Consider the following 14,868-nt stretch of genomic DNA (forward strand, 5'->3'; position numbering starts at 1 on the left):
CTATTGATCATGATTCACTTCAGGCAAGGCTCGCTACGCCGTGAATCGGTGGGTCAGCCACTTATATAAATACTTTATTACTCCTTTTCTTGACCAAGTACCACCACAGGTACAGGAGCTGCACACCTCCTCCTATCAGGATCAAGCCTGCAAACATTTGCACCGCCAAATATTCACGAGTCTTCTTCTCATCCTTGCGCATCAATGCACCTGCGATGGGAGGTCCGATGAGATTGAAAGCACTTGCGATTGCTTCCGACATCCCTAGCCGCGTCCCGAGCACATTTCGATTCGGACACACAACGGGGAAAATGCTCGCAGGTAAAGGTACCAATGGGCCAGAGGTAATTCCTGCTCAAGAATGATCAAATTGTGGCCACAAAATCACAGAACATCACTCACCCCACAAGACGCAGAATGCAATAAATGGCTTGAATTCTGTCACTCCAATCCAGACCAGACAGACAGCACCACTGATCACCGATGTCACCAGCCAGGTGAGCATGACTCCAAAGTGATCTGCAGCGATAGCGGCAAAGTATCTTCCAAACACCGATGCGGCTTGAGCGATCATCAGCAAATACGATGACCAAGCCTGCGAAGTTCCCAATGCAGACCTGGCAAAGGTCGGAATGTAATAGTAAGGCACCCAGTACGCCAATGACATCGTGGAAAGTGCAACAGTGTAGGCCCAGAAAGGGGGATCTGTCAAAGCAGCCTTGTCCAGCATCCTTCTCTTCCTTCCATCGGTGATCTGACCCGTGTTGGACGCACCCCACAGGACCAGAGGTAGGGACACTGCAAAGATACCCATCATCATGAACGCTAGAGAACGGGCAGTCCAAGGATACCCTAAAGGCCCTATCAATCTCGAAAAGACGAACCCATACATGATGGCGCCTTGGGTCAAAGTGAGTATGTTTGTGGGGAGACGGGCTTAGGTGTTTGACTTACCGACAGGTGTGCCAGAGAAAACAGTGGCAACTGCGAGAGCCCGTCGCCGTTGAAACGAGCGAGTCACCAAGGCCAAGGTAGGGATGAATATCATGCCACACCCCAGACCGACGCAAATACCCTGGCACAGCATCACTTGCCAGTACTTGGTGGCCAGAGACACCAACATGACGCCGGAGACGCAGATTATGGCACCGGCAAACATCAACGTCTGGTAGTAGCCGAGATCGAAAATCGGGCCGGAAAGTATCCCGACGAGAATGAGCAGCGTCGATTGAGTCGATCCAATCCAGGCGATGGTGCCGGGGCTGTTCTCAGAGAGAAGATTCGAAGCGTAGTATTCCTGGAAGGCGCCCCATACGGAAGGATAGCCCCAGACATTGAAGAATATTAGGAAGCACCCCAGGACCTGGATCCACGCCCGTCGGCCACCATCTTGTGGCGTGTTTGAGGGGACTAACGACAGAGTCTGGAGAAGTGGCGGTGCCGCGGTAGGCTGTACATCATGTTCAGAGTCTCGATCCCTGGGTATAGATTGGGCTTCCGTATCTGTCATGATATGTGTGAACCAGGGGGTGGCTGTCCTTCGCCTCGATCCTCCACAACCTGAGGTTTTTAACGCACTCGCCAATATTGTAGTGCGAACATCGGCTCAGAATGGAAAATATATTACGGACATTTGCGCCGGTCGACCGTCTCTCATTATTCCTAAGCAATCTTAGCTCGTGCCCTACTCCAACCGATGACACGGCGCTCCTGACGTGTGTTTACCGTAGAATCCACGAATGTGTTGACACTATCCCCGCCGATATCCCCGCAAATATACCTCGGCGATTGCAAATAGGGTTCTCGGTACCCTAAATCGACAACGCTGGATCGATCGCTGGCCCCCGAGGAGTCTGCTAGATCCCATCGAAGATCTAGCGGACATCAGTTCTCGCTGGCCTTGCGTCTAGGATTAATCCGAGTAACGCATGCGTCGTAGATGATCACCCTTTATGTTGGAATTTCCACATCTGCATGTGGATAGCCCACCTCTCAAATACCACCCGAACACACCGATATGTTGAAGGATCTGGCGCTACAACTATTCACTATTGATGACCATATTCCGAAGCAGCATGTGAAATATCTCGTTGGCCTCCCTCACTCTCTGGTCTCATATATGAAGTCACTCGGATTTTCGTTGAAGACTAGATGCACCGTTCTCTTGCCTACTATGCAAACTCCCTCGAGGTCCTTGGCTCCAAGCCCCGTCGAGTCCTCTTCTGAGCAGAAGGCAGAAGGCTGTAGATCCGGACGCCCTACCAAGGGCTAGCTATTACTCTGTAGGTCCAGCGCCGCCACTCCTTCGCCGATTTGCCCCTGTTTGAAATTGAGCATGAGGTCTTCTGGAACAGCACTCTCGTCTGCTCCGGCATCAAGAAGTGTCTTCGTGAGCCAATCACGCCCCTCACGCAACACCGCCGCCAACGGAGTGCCGCTCTTCATTTCGCCTGGCAACCCATAATCGCAACGAGCATTGGGGTTGGCGCCTGCATCGAGAAGGAGCTGCACAATTCGCTCCGCATGATCTTTCGGCACAGTTGTGCATGCCATCATCAGTGGCGTTGTACTGTACTGACTTTGTCCGTAATCCGGGTGACGGTCATCCACAGTTTGCTCGGTGTTAGCGTCTGCATTGAACACGATGATGTATGCCTCCACCCTCACTGCCGCAAAAGGCACACTGGACAGAGCATGGCCCAATTGCGTGCCCGTCATATGAAGACCTTGCGCATCGGCATAATAGCGCACTCGCGCAACAAACAGTAGCGACAGAACCTGATTCTCCTGATCGTTCAAGTTCGGAAACCGGCCAGTTAAAGCTACCAAGCTTGGAAATAAAATATACAAGTCTGGCCTGGCATCGAGAAACACCTTCAGTGTTTCTATATTGCGCCCTGCCAATGCATATTCCCAGGCTTCCGGGTTGTTGACGTTCGCTCCGGCCGCGAGCAGTAATCGTACCACCTCTGCATCACACCTTGAACCTTTGCAGGCAGATTGCAATGCGGGATCAAGCACTGGCATGTCTCGGAGCGCATCGACGTCTTCTCGAGCTTTGAGTAGAGCCTCGACTATGGCGCGGTAGCCCCTTCTGGATGCCACACAGAGAGCCTTGCGAAAGCCCTCACTGTCGCTGGCAATTAGATCCATCCTCTCTCGGAGTAATAGTTGGACCGCTTCAAGACGCCCGCAGCGTGATGCCGCGGTCAGGGCACTGTAATCCTTGCAACAGTACAAATCCTTCTCAAATGGATCATCTTCACTGCCGTCGCTTGAGAGTGTAGCAACCCACTCTTCATATTCCTCATCAACCCCAGCATCTTCCTCTTGTGCCTCGTATTCGTTATCATCCTGATCAATACCAAGCTTTTCCTCATCTACCTTATCAGTACCGATATCTCCCTCGTCTCCCTCATATCCCTCATGTCCCTCCTGTTTCCTATCAACCCCGGTATCTTGCTCCCCATCTCGTTCTTCACCATCCCTCCCAGCGTCGCAGATTGCGTCCTGCATATTTGACTCTGCTTCGATCAGTAGCGGAATTACCTTCACGCAACCCCGTCGCGATGCGCCCTTTAATGCGTTGCTGTCTTTTCCACCACCGCCGTTGAGCTTAGCACCCGCGGCGAGCAGGATCCTGACCACATCGTGGTGGGCGTTCACTGAGGCATGTACCAATGCAAGGCTGTAATTTCGGATGCCTTCATTGACTTCCGCCCCTGCACTGAGCAGCATTTCGACCACCCTCGCATGTCCGGCGAACGATGCGGCCCCTAATGGAGTGCGAGTTAATAAAATCACACTCAACCTTTGGAAATCACTGTTGGGGTCGGCCCCTGCTTCAAGCAGGATCCGGACTATACTTTCGTGCCCACTCCCAGCTGCACCATGCAACGCCTTGGGCCACTTTGTTCCCCCTCCATTCACATTGGCCTCTTTGGCAAGCAATATACGTACTATTTTCTCGTGACCCTCCTTTGATGCACATATCAACGCGGGGCCGCGGGCTCCGTGGCCGCTATTGACATCTGCTCCTGCATCGATAAGACGTCTGACGGCTGGCTCACAGCCTCTGTGCGATGCAGCCTGTAGCGCCGTTCCAAAGAACCCGGCATTCATCGTGAGATCCGGGTCACGTTCTAGAATCCGACACAAAAGGTCGTATACTCCAAGATAGGCGGCGTAGTACAGAGAGACTGTGGTGATCCACTTTTCGACCGTGGCTTGCGCTGGTCTGGGAACGACCGCGCCATGATGACAGATGCTGAGCCACCGATAGAACACTTTTTCTTCCGAGAAGAGTTTCCAGCTCCACTTTTTCTCGATATCAGTGGTTTCCCTGTCGCCTGATTTCATGTGGACATGCCAATTCTCCAAGGCATAGCTGGCGAAAGGGAAGGCTGCCCGCGCTTGCCGCCCAACTTTCGGTTCTAGAAATCTGTCGTCGCAGAGATAGATCAGACAGGCTGTGCTGATATGCTGATGTCCCAGAGCCGACGACAGTTTGTAATTTGCAGCTAGAGGCCAGGAGGTGTGATTGTGAAGAAGGAACTCCTGGACCGAGAAGTGCACAATCCGCACAAATTCGACCCTTGTGTGCTCATGTAAATCGTGGATGTCGAAGAAATATTCATTGTGAGGCGCATCTCCCGAATATTTTTCAATAAGACTTGGACACATGCGCAGAAGGTCGTCGGCGCCTGCAACTCTTCGCCCTGAATCGAAGGACTCAGTCTTCACGTCTATCGAAATGGCGTCGATAAGCTCAAGAGCAGTCATTGGGCGAGTCGAGAAGCACAAGAACATGAGCATGCGTCGCACCATGTCCTTTACCGGCCCACGGAGACTGCAAAGCACGCGCTCGTAAGTTTCGTGTAGCGTATCAGGCAACTCCCGAAGGTAGCCGTTGATGATGTCCAGGCTTCCCCCTGGAGCATCCTTCAACGATTCAAGCTGACTTGCGACCCATCTGAAGCTGTTTTGTGTCAGCGGACGCGATACATGGCTATAATAAGGAGCAAAATCACTTACACACCACCAGCTTTTTGAGATAGATATTTCTCGATCGTTTCATGGTTGCTACTCAAGTGAGATAACCCGGAATCGTATTCAAGCTTGTACGAGATGTATCGAGAGATGTCCTCATTGATAACGTCATTCCGCAATTCGACAGCCTCATCTTCGTGGGCACCAAGCGACTGGCGAATTCTAACGAGGCCTCGGCTTGTGACCAGAAGATGGAGGCCCGCCAGGTCCCAACTGCGCATTTTTTGAATATCAGAGAGCACAGCTTCTCTTTTGTCACCGCTAGGGATCTCGTCTAAGCCATCGAGGAGCAGATAAACGTGCTGTGCTCTGCGAACGGCCGATCTGAGATATTCAAAAAGATCCTCCTTGGAAGCCTTGCCGCGCCTGAGATTCATCAGCTGAGTCAACTGCTCCTCAACGCCCGCTACTTGGTTACAGAGTTGTAACAAAACCGCACACACAAAGCCGAAAGCATCTTGTTTCGACTCATCCCGGAAGTCGAAAAAGAAGTACGCAATGGCACATTTGGGCTGTGACTGCACATAGCGCAACGTGTGCTGTATTGCCGTCGAGAACAGAACCGACTTTCCGCAACCTGCAGGGCCATAAAGCCAGAGAAATGAGTTGTCCTGCCGAAGCCATGTGCTATAACGGGCACTTTTGATCAGCCACTGGCCCGTCTGGGGATGTCGCTTCTCGTTAGCCTTGTTATAGTCCACTGATACGTCGGGCGCATTCAGCCAAGTCCTCAGCTCGTAGGCCACGTTCTGTGCTCGAGCAATTTTGAGGAGACTTTTGATCTCCTCGAGATCATTCCCGATTGCAGAGCTGTCCTTCAACTGTAGTACCTGCAGGGCTAGGGATAAATTATGTTGGAAGTCATCCACATCTTCGGCCAGCTTCACGAGAGTGCTCTTGCGAAATGGGTAGGCGGCATTACGCCCAGCAACACGGACAGACTGGACCAAACGTGCTGAATGGTCTTTTTCGTACTTGTGGACTTGGTCCTGCAGCTCTTGAACGATGTCAGCCGAACGAGAAATGGACGATTCAATCTGATCAATAATCTGCTTGTCGTCCGCTTCCCATTTCCGCCGTTCAATTTCTTGGTTGAGGAGTTCGAGATTTTCGAGAAGTGCCTGAAGCTTTTCTGCCGTCCGTTTCAACTCGTCATGGCGATGTTTGAACTCCCCATAATATTTATATAGAGATCCGGTGACTTGGAGGGCGAGAGAGATTAGTCCCGCCACACTCGCCGTGATAGAGAGGGGATCCGCCATGCTTGGCGACGGATGCTGGACACTTCAAGGTTAAAAACAGAAACACCACCCTCTGATTGTATAATGGCTTCGAAGCAGGTCCGATGGCTACCACTGCCATTTGACAACTCAAGCTACAGTTGTTAATAGAGACCAAGGCTCGATTTCGTTGCCAGCGAGGCTGCCGCGAGCTTTAAGTACAATGGCAGTCGAGCTGGCGGCACCGCGCCAACATACCACCTGTTGACGGGAATGGGCCAAACTCCCTGGTCTTGTGCTCAGTACTTAATACATGGCAAACTAACGTCTGGGTCTGCGGTATTACTGGTCCAGGCCCTTGTAGCTGCAGGCTGCAGGCTACTCGCCAGGGGGACTGGCGGCTGCAGGGGATTCCTCCATCAGCTACCGTACCTCTTCAGGTTAGACAAAGTGGTGCCTACTTGGGGAGTTATCTTCATGACTCCTACAGACCACTCGCAACACGAGCCCAGTGCCATTTCAAGCGCTTATGCAAGATGGTGAAATGCGCAAGGAGAGTAAACTTTGGGTGAGAATGTTCTGATTTGATCACCGTGGGATAGGCGAGGTGCTGCTGGCATCGGCCTATCGGCAATAGCCAGGGTAGCTTGGATGTAGAATAATACTACGGATACGAAGCAGTTGTCCTAGAGAGGAATTGCATAAGCTCAAGTCATCCTGCCTTTCTGAGAAATCGCTTTTAGTGAGCTGTTACCGGCGATGTGAATTCTCACCAATCATAATCATAAGTTGGAAGAACATGGAAGTACATTGATGCGCAATGATGTGCTGGAAGCCGACGATCTAGATGTTTTGATTGAACCGTCACAACGAAAGAGAATGGGTCGAGGAAAACGCTGGAGATCTCTCAGGGCTTTAATATCTGGTTCGATTTTGCATCGCTCTCAGTAATCTATTTGCGAGAGTTTGTGAGTCCTCATCAGGCACTAAGGTCAAGGGAAATGTGGAAGGGCATGCATGTTCGATTACCCGCTGGAATTTGAACTGGATTTGGGATTTTTGATTGAGCCGTAGCCGTAGCCACAGTTGTGGTCGATGTAAAATGAGTATGCATGACATGCATGATTTCTCTCTCGCCCGTAGATGGACCACAACCCCATTTTTTCCATGCACAAAGCGAAGAGACGGGGAAAAACTCCATCCGACCACTCATCATCTCATCTCATGGTCGTCGGGCCATCAATCCTCAACCACATCATCCACCATTCACGAAGAAAAAGACAAAAAACATCCTCTAGTCCTCGGTAATGTTACCCTTCTCACTGACATACAGACCGTCCAAAAATTTTCGGATATCCTTGTTTCTTACTCGGCAAATCTGTTGAATGTCGGCGGCGGACTGTGAGACGGCTTCCACGCTATTGCCGTAAAGTTCGAGCTGATCCTTGACACCCTTGGAGGTCTCGATCGTGACGCCTTCGGGGATGGTGACGTGTCGGACGATCTTCTCGCCTAGGAAGTTTCTATTGCAAAACCCATCAGTGTTCCAGCCTCTGGTGTGTACCTGTGTGATGACTGCCTTACCTGATCTCCAAATGGTACAGACCCTCATCGTTCTTCTCAATGTTGACGTTGATGGGGAAATGGGCATAAACGTATCGCATCTTGTACTTGTAGCCCTTCGTGACGCCGGTCACGAGGTTCTGGATGATGGACTTGACGGTTCGGAGGGTAGCGACATTCTTGCGGGAGCCGTGGTGGATCTCGATGCGCACGAGTTGTTGGCCCTTCTTGCTCTTGGGTAGCGAGAAGGTGACGGCGATGTGGGAGAGATCTTTGACCAATTTGCCTGTGTGGGATCTTTGTCAGATTTTCATGTTTCCATTCTTCGCGATCATGGCCTGGTGGGTAGGCTTCTTTCTTTCTTTTCTCAATTCGTACCTCGGGGTCCCTCGACCGTCACGATTCTGGAGCGGATGTGGATTTTGACATCGTCTGGGATGACCAGCTGCTCTTCGGAAAAGATGTACTTCATCTTGAGAGCAGTGGTAGTTGTGAGGAGTTGGTGGATGGTATTGAACTGGGCCTTCAATTAAGTGCTGGTCGTCGACAAAAGTTCGAATTGGGGATTATCGCAGGAATGCCAAGGAATAGGGTTTGTGTGAGTCTTGGCGAAGGGGTGTGGTTGGTCAGCCTTGTGGTTGGAATCAATGCCGCGGGACTAGGCTGAGTTACAGATTTCGACCTCCCACCACAATTCAGATGCATGGGAGTGGAAGGATCAAACAATCACAGAATCAAAGCAAATATTTCCCAACTCCACGCTACCAAGGGTATCTCATGCATGAAAACAACTTCCTCCACGACGTCTGGGACGTTTCTAACCACTCCTCTTGGTCTGTGCCAACATTCGAGCCACTGTAGGGTCATCATCATCAATCTGTATGCCCTGTTCCCGTAGAGCATTCTGATATCTCTTCTTCAGCCCCTCTTCCTCTTCCTCTTCATCCACACCCGCGTCCGGATAATTGTCTGGGTCGTTGACATCTTCATCATCGTCCTCGGACGACTCCTCGTCCCTCTTCTTCGGTACAGCCTTAGACTTGCCATCCATGTTCATGTCCTTCATCACCTTTGTCAGGTCGTTGGCCCGGTGACTCGCGCTCTCTTCCTGCCGTTCCTTCCTCCGCTTCTCCAATTCGGGTTGGTAGTCCTTTTCAAACTCTTTTCTCTTCTCCTCTACCGCTTCGAAGAAATCATCTATCCCATCACCCGTCATACTCGACACCGCCACCATGTTGAGATGCGAATAGAATTCTTCCAGCATCACACTCATGCTGTTGACCAGGCTGCCCATGTATCCACTCCCACCGTGTCCCTCTCCGCCAAACACACCTTTATTCTGCTCCTCTTGAAGTGCGTCTTGAAATTTCTCAAAGTCTGTCATCCATTCTCGTGCAAACTCGGCATCCTGGACGTCTGTTTTGTTGAACACCAGGATCATGGGCAGTTTGGTCTTGTAGAGTATGGAGCAGGCGTAGAGCATGTTTGACATGAACGTGGACGTGGAAGATGTCCGTGGGGTGTCGATGATGTATGCAATGACGGTGGGAAAGGAGGAAGCAAATGACTCGAGGAGGATACTGCCCGAGGCGGACCAGACAAACACTTCGATCTGGCCCGGCGTGTCCACCAAGAAATGTTTGGGAGGGGTGATGTTGCTGTCTGGAGGTGGACTGGCTCGCTTTTCCAGCAAGCCCATGATCTGATCGATCTTGGTTGCAAAGAGATTGAGCGACGTAAGGATCCCGCCATTGGGACCGAGATTGTACTGTTTCATCACTTCTTTGTAGTTGATGCTGTCTCTAATGTCGATGTTGGGCTGGAAGGGAACATGCGTGACCGCAGGATCGAGATTCAATACATATGGCTTGGTCTTGTTAACATGTAGATAGTTGTTGATTCTTTGCATAAAAGTCGTCTTGCCGGAGCCTGCGGATTTGTCAGTCGAGGTTGGGTGAAGAGGAGACAGAACGAGTCCCTACCGGCCATGCCGATGCAGACCACTGCCACTGGAGAAGTTGCCATATTGTCAATAACAGTCAGGATTATTGCCGTTGGTGAGTTGGTGGTGCAAAAGATGAACGGGGGAAGTCTGGTGGGGGAATTTGAAGATGGAAAATCCGAAGCGCAGGTGAAGAATGACGCACCTAGGCTTCACTCCAGCACCAAACATAAAATATATATCCACCTCAACTCTCTACCTCCATACCACCACATCCATAAATTCTACCCTCCAACATGGCGCTCGAAGACTTTGAACGCGAGCTCGCCGAACAAAAAGAGACCGAACGAAGACGGGAACGGCGAAAGGAGCAGAGTGAACGATCAGACCACAAACACCACAGACACCACCACCGAAATTCACGACACAATGAATCCCGTGATGATGAAGATGGTCACAGGTCCAAGAGATCAAAACACTCGAGAGATGACGATGCGTCGGAGAGCAGACACCGCCACAGACACCGCCATCATCGTCGGAGCAGAGGAGAAGACAACCGCGACGGTGAAGCCGACAATGGCGAGGGACAAGCTACAACCAGGCCCGATCTCACCAACCTCAAACGGGACTCGTGGATGGAAGCCCCGTCCGCACTCGACATCGACTACGTGCAGAGGAAGAAGCGAGAACCCTCCCCTCCAAAGTCCAATTCTCTGGCCGCAGGCTACGAACTCAAGATCCACGAGAAGGAACTGAACCATCATCTGCGGGACTTACAGAAGGGCAAAGACCTTGACGACCTCGATCTGGATGAGGCGGAAACAAACGAGGTTGACTATACATTTGGCGATGCAGGCTCTCAATGGCGCATGACGAAGCTCAAGGCCGTCTATCGCCAGGCGAAGGAGTCGGGCCAAAAGGTGGACGAGGTCGCTCTGGAGCGTTATGACAATCTCCGTCAATTCGATGAAGCACGAGAGGAGGAGATAGAACTCGACCGGCGCAGGTCTTACGGCAAGGACTACGTGGGTAAGGACAAGCCGAGCGGAGAACTCTACCAGGAGCGAAAACTCGATGCCGGCAAACACAGACCGCGAGTCCAAGACGAGGACGAGGAGCACGATGACCTGGTCGAGGGAATGGCCGTACCGACATCTTCAACGCCAGCCGCACCCAAACTCGACCAAACCGCCCTCAACAAGCTCAAGGCCCAAGTCATGAAAGCCCAGCTCCGAAAAGATCCCAAAGCCTCGGAGCTCGAACGAGAATATAACGAGGCCCTCAAGGCACACAATCAGCAAGACCCCACCATCATTACCCTCTCGGCCATGGACAACCGGATGCTCTCATCCGCACCTCGTAACGAAGTCAAATCCGTGACGAACCGCCGCGGCGCCGAACGCGGCCAAGTGGAAGAAAACGAAGACATGAGTATCGAAGATATGGTACGGGAAGAGCGCCGCACACGGGGTCAGGCCGGTGGCGACGGCGCACGCCTCGCAGAACGCATTGCCAAGGACGGCAAGTTCGACAACGACCTGGAATACCTGGACGAGAACGCCGCGAAGCTCGCGAAGCGCGTACACAAGTCGGACGCGAATCTGCGCAACGTCGCCATCGGCGAGTACCAGAAACTCAACCGCATCCTCGAAAACTGTCCGCTGTGCCATCACGAAGACACCGACACGCCCCCGGTCGCGCCGGTCGTGTCGCTGGGCACGCGCGCGTTCCTGACCCTACCGACGGAGCCAGAACTGGCGCCGTACGCGGCGATGATCGTCCCCACGCAACACCACACGAACCTCCTGGCGTGCGACGACGACGAGTGGGAAGAGATGCGCAACTTCATGAAATCCCTGACGCGGCTGTACCACGACATGGGGCAGGACGTGATCTTCTACGAGAACGCGGCGTTTCCGCACCGCAAGCCGCACGCCGCCATGGTCGCGGTACCCCTGCCGTACAGCCTGGGCGAGACGGCGCCGGCGTTCTTCCGCGAGGCGTTCCTCAGCGCCGAGAGCGAGTGGAGCCAGCATAAGAAGATCATCGACACGTTGGGCAAGGCGAAGAAGGGAGGCCTGGGCAAGAATGCGTTCCGCAGGAGTCTCGTCAAGGAGATGCCGTATTTCCACGTTTGGTTCGAGTTGGATGGTGGGTTAGGTCATGTCGTTGAGGAGAGTGAGAGGTGGCCCAAGGGGGATCTCTTCGCAAGGGAGATTGTGGGCGGCATGTTGGGTTTGGAGGCTGATGTTGTGAAGAGGCAGGGGAGGTGGCATCGTGGGGGAGATAAGAGGGTTGATGGGTTTAGGAAGAAGTGGCGCAAGTTTGATTGGACGAGGGTCTTGACCGAGGGGGGTGCTGTTTGATAGGCACGGGAAGAGAATGATGGGGATGAATCGGATGGTTCAAGAGTAACTCCTACGGTTCTGCTTGAACTATAACCTGAGCTACACATTGATATCCCAGTAGCTGAAGACGATGCATAAGACGCCATTACTTTTCTATCCCCAGATGTTCCCCCCATCCGCGCCACAGTATATGCCGATCAACCATCAACCATGAATGCCAAAACACCGCATGTCGAATCATGGCAGCTTCTACCGTCTGCACGTACCATGCTCAGTACTGAAGTCCTTTCTCCTCATCCTTGGAGTTGGTTTCCACCCTTACGGACTCATACCTGATCACAGGCGACATGAAGCAAGAGCAATACTTCTGAGCAGCAGAGCATGCTCATATATTACCTTGTATGCTATGTGCGGCCACTTACTGACAGTAGCTCAATTCTTCCAATTGTCTGGTGGTCAAGCATGAGTGGCTTTGTGCGACATGGTCACAGCCTACATGCCTTTCCGAAGGATGATCTTCGAGGACCACTTTCTGGAGGCTATGTTGCAGAGTGCGTTTTCGTTCATTAGTAATATCCAGCACGCAATGTCCTCAACTCATGTCCGCAATCATCATGCCAGGCTCTTCGAGGTATTTCTGCACCTTGGTGGCGATGCGAGCCATGGTTGCTCCATCTACGACTCTATGATCTGCGCTCCAGCTGACATTGGCTTGCAAGGCGGGTTTCACTGTAACGCCGTCATCGGCAAATACAGGGACTGTCTTGATCTTTCCCACTCCCATGATCGCGAGTTGCCCCTCGACAATGACAGGAGCGACCACTTCGCCACCAATGTTGCCGATATTGCTGACGGTGATGGTTCCGCCAGTGAGATCACTGTTGCTGAGTTTGCCGGCTTGGCCGAGTTTGGCCAGTCTCTGGAGTTCTTCGGCGATAGACGTGATTGATCGCGCGTTGACTGCTTTGATGACTGGGACAATCAATCCGTTGGGGGTGTCCATGGCCACGCCGATATTGTGGACCGATCGCAACACCAATTGAGGTTTCTTGGGATCGGTCGTCACGTCCAGTCTGGCGTTGAGGATCGGGTATTGGTTGAGAGCAAGTGACACGGCTTTGATCATGAATGGCATGTACGACAATTTGGGTGTTGTGTCGGGATTGCGAAGAATGTTCAACTTCGATCGCATCGAAGATAGAGTGGTAAGGTCGACCGAGTCGGAGAAGAGGAAGTGCGGGATGGAGAGCGAACCCGTCATACTCTTGAACATGGCCGACTGGACCGGAGTGAGTTTCTGTGCAGTCTCAGTTTGTTTGGCATCGATTTGTGGTTTTGTGGTTGCCGAGGTCGAGGTCGCGGAAGACTGTTGAGATGCCCCTTCAAGATGTTTGTAGACATCCTCTTTCAGAACACGTCCATCTTTACCCGTACCAGCGATGTCTTCAATTGCCAGGTCGTGTTCTTTCAACAGTCCACGGACCGCTGGTGTTGCGAGGAAGGCGTGCTTTCCGGGTGGCTTTGGATCTGCTTCCGTCTTGGCCTCTGCTACTGTCTTCTTTTCCGCGGCAGGACTTTCTGCGATCTGCTCTGTCTGTTCTGCCTCTTGTTCTGTGGGTTGGTCTGACTCGGCGTCTCCCTCGACTTCCACCTCGAGAAGGGTGTCACCAGTCTGTACGACATCGTCCTGGCCAAAGTAGATCTTCTTCACGACTCCGGTGTATTTGGAGGTGATCTCGACCGAGGCCTTGTCACTTTGGACTTCGCAGAGTGGACTCCATTCTTCAATGGACGCACCTTCTTCTACGAACCACTGAATGATCTGGACCTCTTTGACGCCTTCACCGATGTCCGAGAGGACGTGTTTCTCTGCCCTTTCACGTTGAGCGGAGGCGTGGAATTGTCGAGCGAGGGGTAGGAAGGGGTTGCATGTTCGAGGTCGAATAACAGGACCTCGGATCATGTGCTGCATCAGCCGTAGGGCCTGAGGGGAAGGTACACACTTCATCTTGACGGTGTATAGTCAGGAACTTCAGGATGACTGCAGAGATTTCTCTGCAAGACCGACAACCTGGAGAGTATTTGAGGTGAAATTGTCTGAGATGAGGACGAAGGATGGCAGCCGCGTCTAACCGACACAGCAATTGTCCATCCCCGAATGACGCGGGGCCGAGGTCGCAACACACAGGCGGCCACCCGTGGTCCCTTGGCAATCGTGAACCACGTTTCTTTGCTGGACACTCTACCCTTTACCATCTCAATTTTGGTGACAGCCTTTTACTACTAGTATTGTGTAATTGTTGAGTACGGCGTACTACAGGGCGGAAATCGGGGAAGGTGGTGGGTGACACAGGTGGTCACCCGCGGTCCATCGGCATTGGTAATGACTAAGCTGGTACTACTTTTCTAGTATTCGATTGATGCAAATGTAGGTGCTGTTCTAGTCTGAGCAGGATTATACGTATCTGCGAATGGCGTTGTAATTTTGTATTACTTTGTTAGCTAGCTATATATACTATACCGCGTATTTCTAGATAAAGCTACTGTTACAGGTACCTTATACGATGGTATTTATTCGGGAGGCCCTCCGCGACAGTAGATCTACTAGGATTCTCGTCTTTTTGGCCTATGGCGCGAGTGTAGGAACTCTCCGTGAAAATGCCAAGATATGTTGATACGCTCAGGTAGTACAAGGTACCTATTCTATGCCTAGCCCGTATTTACAGCAACGCAAAAAATAATTCCA

General features: G+C 52.0%; 6 protein-coding genes across 6 annotated transcripts; 1 reads left to right on the plus strand and 5 right to left on the minus strand.

The window, feature by feature from the left end:
* Nucleotides 1-61: 61 nt before the first annotated feature.
* LTR84_001739 (uncharacterized protein) lies at nt 62-1,510 on the minus strand (the record flags this gene model as incomplete). Its single annotated transcript, XM_064845358.1, has 3 exons — nt 62-351; nt 403-900; nt 955-1,510. The coding sequence occupies 3 exons, from the start codon at nt 1,508-1,510 to the stop codon at nt 62-64; spliced, it is 1,344 nt and encodes a 447-aa protein (XP_064706903.1).
* A 758-nt stretch (nt 1,511-2,268) lies between these two features.
* Nucleotides 2,269-6,311, minus strand: LTR84_001740 (uncharacterized protein; the record flags this gene model as incomplete). Its single annotated transcript, XM_064845359.1, has 2 exons — nt 2,269-4,978; nt 5,035-6,311. The coding sequence occupies 2 exons, from the start codon at nt 6,309-6,311 to the stop codon at nt 2,269-2,271; spliced, it is 3,987 nt and encodes a 1,328-aa protein (XP_064706904.1).
* A 1,252-nt stretch (nt 6,312-7,563) lies between these two features.
* On the minus strand, nt 7,564-8,304 carry RPL9A (60S ribosomal protein L9A; the record flags this gene model as incomplete). The annotated part of the gene is made up of 3 exons (XM_064845360.1): nt 7,564-7,792; nt 7,854-8,118; nt 8,211-8,304. 3 exons carry the CDS (start codon nt 8,302-8,304, stop codon nt 7,564-7,566), a joined length of 588 nt encoding a protein of 195 aa, XP_064706905.1.
* A 345-nt stretch (nt 8,305-8,649) lies between these two features.
* On the minus strand, nt 8,650-9,857 carry LTR84_001742 (uncharacterized protein; the record flags this gene model as incomplete). The annotated part of the gene is made up of 2 exons (XM_064845361.1): nt 8,650-9,761; nt 9,815-9,857. 2 exons carry the CDS (start codon nt 9,855-9,857, stop codon nt 8,650-8,652), a joined length of 1,155 nt encoding a protein of 384 aa, XP_064706906.1.
* A 213-nt stretch (nt 9,858-10,070) lies between these two features.
* On the plus strand, nt 10,071-12,140 carry LTR84_001743 (uncharacterized protein; the record flags this gene model as incomplete). Its single annotated transcript, XM_064845362.1, has 1 exon — nt 10,071-12,140. The coding sequence occupies one exon, from the start codon at nt 10,071-10,073 to the stop codon at nt 12,138-12,140; it is 2,070 nt and encodes a 689-aa protein (XP_064706907.1).
* Nucleotides 12,141-12,714: 574 nt separating this feature from the next.
* Nucleotides 12,715-14,130, minus strand: LTR84_001744 (uncharacterized protein; the record flags this gene model as incomplete). The annotated part of the gene is made up of 1 exon (XM_064845363.1): nt 12,715-14,130. The coding sequence occupies one exon, from the start codon at nt 14,128-14,130 to the stop codon at nt 12,715-12,717; it is 1,416 nt and encodes a 471-aa protein (XP_064706908.1).
* Nucleotides 14,131-14,868: the final 738 nt, after the last annotated feature.

Source organism: Exophiala bonariae, assembly GCF_035927105.1.
Source record: "Exophiala bonariae strain CCFEE 5792 chromosome Unknown scaffold_11, whole genome shotgun sequence".
Classification (NCBI taxonomy): Eukaryota; Fungi; Ascomycota; class Eurotiomycetes; order Chaetothyriales; family Herpotrichiellaceae; genus Exophiala; species Exophiala bonariae.